This window comes from Anoplophora glabripennis, unplaced genomic scaffold, assembly GCF_000390285.2.
Source record: "Anoplophora glabripennis isolate ALB-LARVAE unplaced genomic scaffold, Agla_2.0 scaffold478, whole genome shotgun sequence".
Lineage (NCBI taxonomy): Eukaryota > Metazoa > Arthropoda > Insecta > Coleoptera > Cerambycidae > Anoplophora > Anoplophora glabripennis.
Window position 1 is genome coordinate 1,067 of NW_019417336.1, and position 2,958 is coordinate 4,024.

Genomic DNA, 2,958 nt, shown 5'->3' on the forward strand with positions numbered 1-2,958 from the left:
ACTACTGGTCACACACTTCACAGCTTGTTCTTACTTACCTGGAGGAAAAATATATTCATAATTTAATTAAAATTGTTTCATCTTCTGCGTCTTCAGATAATAGAGGCCGGATCGTGACGTCACACTGGCGAGTGACGCTATGGGATGCCCAGCAGATAAAATAGGGTGTGACGGAACATTTTACTTTGGTGTTGCCATCACGTATGAAGGTGGCAAACTACACGTCGTTTTTCAATTTTGCCTATAAGTTTCCCCGGGCTGCACCACATGGAGGAGGCACGTTGACGACGACAGTATAGACGACTGACAGAGACCTACACCCGAAAATAGCTCAGAACAGGTGATTCAAATCCTTTCCCAACGACAAGATCACTGATCCTAATAATTAGGTTTATTCGATCAGTTTCCCTTAAATCTAAATTATAGCATTTACATTTATATTTCGCTTTACATGAGTATGACGATTTTCTAAATGTAGATCTACATACAAGTTATTCCTTTTATTTTCAACTTACAATAAAGATATACAGAAAATCACAAATTAATAATTTTTGAAAATACATATACTAATATGAATGTTTACAAAATTGTTCTATCACTAACTCGTCATTTGTTTTTTTCACCTAAAAATTAAAAAATTAATAACTTAAAACTCCTTTATAACAAAATTACCTGTATTACCTGTATGTGTTCTAATATGAGTACATAATTGGCTATTTGTCTTATATTTTTTATCGCAGTCAGGAAACGTGCATTTAAATGGTCTTTCTCCAGTGTGCGTCCTAAGATGGCACTTCAGATCAGATGATGTTCGAGACCCTTTCCCACAAATTGTACAAATAAATTTTCTTTCGCCAGTGTGGGTCATTTTGTGATTTGAGAGCCCAGAACTACTTGCAAAAACCTAAAATATACAAAAAAGTCATTAGTATCTGAAAAATTAACATTTTCAAATTAGTAATACTTTAGAGCATGAACTACAGTTGTAGGGTTTTTCTCGAGTATGATGAATCCTGGTATGAAGCTTTAGTTGTGTCGTTGTTGTAAACGAATGTCCACATTTAGCACAAATAAAAGGTTTTTCTCCACTGTGAACCCTTTGGTGCGTCCTTAAAGTGTAAGAATGAATAAAACTTTTGTCGCAAAGTTCACACTTATACAATTTTTCCCCTAAAAATGAATCTAATAAGCAATAGAACTTACTACTTAGGTCAACTGCCTTACCAGAATGAATCTTTTTGTGCTTTTTGAAACATCTGCGATCTGCAAAAGTTTTTTGACAAACTTTACAAGAGAATGGTCTAGCTCCACTGTGTTTTCTCAAATGTACCTAAAATATGCATTATAAAATTTTATCCCCAACATGGTCTGATTAAATTTACTCTTAAATCATACTGATTGGTATATTTTTTTCCACAGTTATCACATTCGAGTTTTTTTTCAAAAACCCCATGAGTTCTCATATGTGCTTTTAAAGAAGTGGTGGTTTTAAGTTTTTTGTCACATGTTGGACAAATAACAGAACTTTTTTGTTTTCTGTGATTTGTATTCCTTCTATTTGAAGAATTATTTAAATTTTGACCAATTGTTTTGTTTACTGTAGCTAGAAACAAAAGAAAAAAATTTTAAATATTACTTTTTAATACATGTAATAGCATACCATTTTGAGTGCAATTAGATTCACCATTATCGTTAATTTTTTCAATATTTAACCCATAATTCTGGAAAACAGTTATAAAAAATCAAAACATAATACTTTCCCAGAACCTAAAAGTTTACTAGTAATTTACCTTTTCTTTACCTTCTTCTGCTAGATTCTCCAAGACCACAGGCATCTCTTGTTCTAAAAAATTGAATGTTAGGATCATACTTTAGCAATTATATTTTGTGAGTAAATAAAAGTACTCCGCTTTTGTGTTTGCAAATTATTTTTGATAAAATACAATACTTACCAGCTTTTAATTGGTTGTCTTTGGTTATTGATAAAGTACTTAAATAATGCTTCAAAAATTCATTTACTCTTTCCACTTGTCGTTTGAATTCCACAGCACTATTTAATTTCTCAAAACATACATCACATATAAAGTTTGGTATACTATCTTCTTCATATAGCTAAAAAAATTAACCCAGTTTCGTAGAAATTAATTTCTATTTAATTTCTTACAGTTAATGCTGCGAGGTCTTCAATCTTACTTTTAATGTTTTGCTCAAGTATACAATTTTTATCGCAGTTCCTCAGTAATTGTAGACATGTTCTGCAAGTATTTTCATGTACTGAAAAATTTGAGGAATTAAATAAATTGGTACTTATTTCCATTCTAGATTTTCATGTATTTATCTTATCAAGGTTATGTTCACATTTTTCGACAACTTTTGACATTGGCAAGTAATTCAGATGAAGAAGAAGAAGAACTAGAAATCATGGATGGACTATAGTAAAGATACAATAGCCACCTACGATAACCAGGGACGAAGACCTTAAAAGGAAAGAAGGAGATAAACCCGAAAGCCATAATAGAACAATATTTATCTACATTTACAATAACATATATGTTATTCGACAGTTCAGTGCGAACAGCCGAGCTGAGCGGACGTGCTTGTTTGTGAGGTGAAGTGATTGCAACGAGCAAAATCTACCTGCCTTTATTAAGGCTACCTGGAAAGAATCCCTTTCTTTCCTTTTAATCACCGACCTAATCCCCGGCTAAGCATAGAGGCCGTCGGCATCTTTGTTCAGGTACCTGTCCCGGGGTTATGCCCAGGTAAGTTTTAACTTATTTATCAGTTATTTGCATTACTTTAAAATACATTTCTTTAAAATTGCGACCCCCGACAAACAATATACCAGACAGACAAATACACCAAAAGACACGTACGCCCCCGTAAGGGGGCATCCCCACACGACTAACACTTACACACCCACCCACCCACACACACACGAAGAAGCAATCCTACAAG

At 33.5% G+C, this 2,958-nt stretch overlaps 1 protein-coding gene across 2 annotated transcripts; it reads right to left on the reverse strand.

Annotated features, from left to right (window-relative positions):
- Positions 1 to 589: 589 nt before the first annotated feature.
- On the reverse strand, positions 590 to 2,370 carry LOC108913146 (oocyte zinc finger protein XlCOF19-like). 2 transcript variants are annotated; one of them, XM_018718630.1, is made up of 9 exons: positions 2,165 to 2,370; positions 1,953 to 2,112; positions 1,791 to 1,843; positions 1,661 to 1,721; positions 1,383 to 1,603; positions 1,225 to 1,330; positions 965 to 1,170; positions 682 to 904; positions 590 to 623 (listed from the first exon to the last, which is right to left on the reverse strand). In XM_018718630.1, the coding sequence occupies exons 1-9, from the start codon at positions 2,315 to 2,317 to the stop codon at positions 607 to 609; spliced, it is 1,200 nt and encodes a 399-aa protein (XP_018574146.1). In that variant the 5' UTR covers positions 2,318 to 2,370; the 3' UTR covers positions 590 to 606. The 2 variants fall into 2 exon arrangements, with proteins under 2 accessions (XP_018574146.1, XP_018574147.1); XM_018718631.1 differs by lacking the exons at positions 1,383 to 1,603; positions 1,661 to 1,721.
- Between the last annotated feature and the right edge of the window lie 588 nt (positions 2,371 to 2,958).

What these genes read in the sequence shown, in the direction of transcription:
- LOC108913146 (XM_018718630.1), bottom strand. Translation starts at nt 2,317, where the DNA reads ATGGAAATAAGTACCAATTTATTTAATTCCTCAAATTTTTCAGTACAT. An exon ending in AAGACCTCGCAGCATTAACT is followed by an intron (nt 2,113 to 2,164) that starts GTAAGAAATTAA and finishes TAATTTTTTTAG; the next exon opens with CTATATGAAGAAGATAGTAT. An exon ending in CCAATCAGTATGATTTAAGA is followed by an intron (nt 1,331 to 1,382) that starts GTAAATTTAATC and finishes TGCATATTTTAG; the next exon opens with GTACATTTGAGAAAACACAG.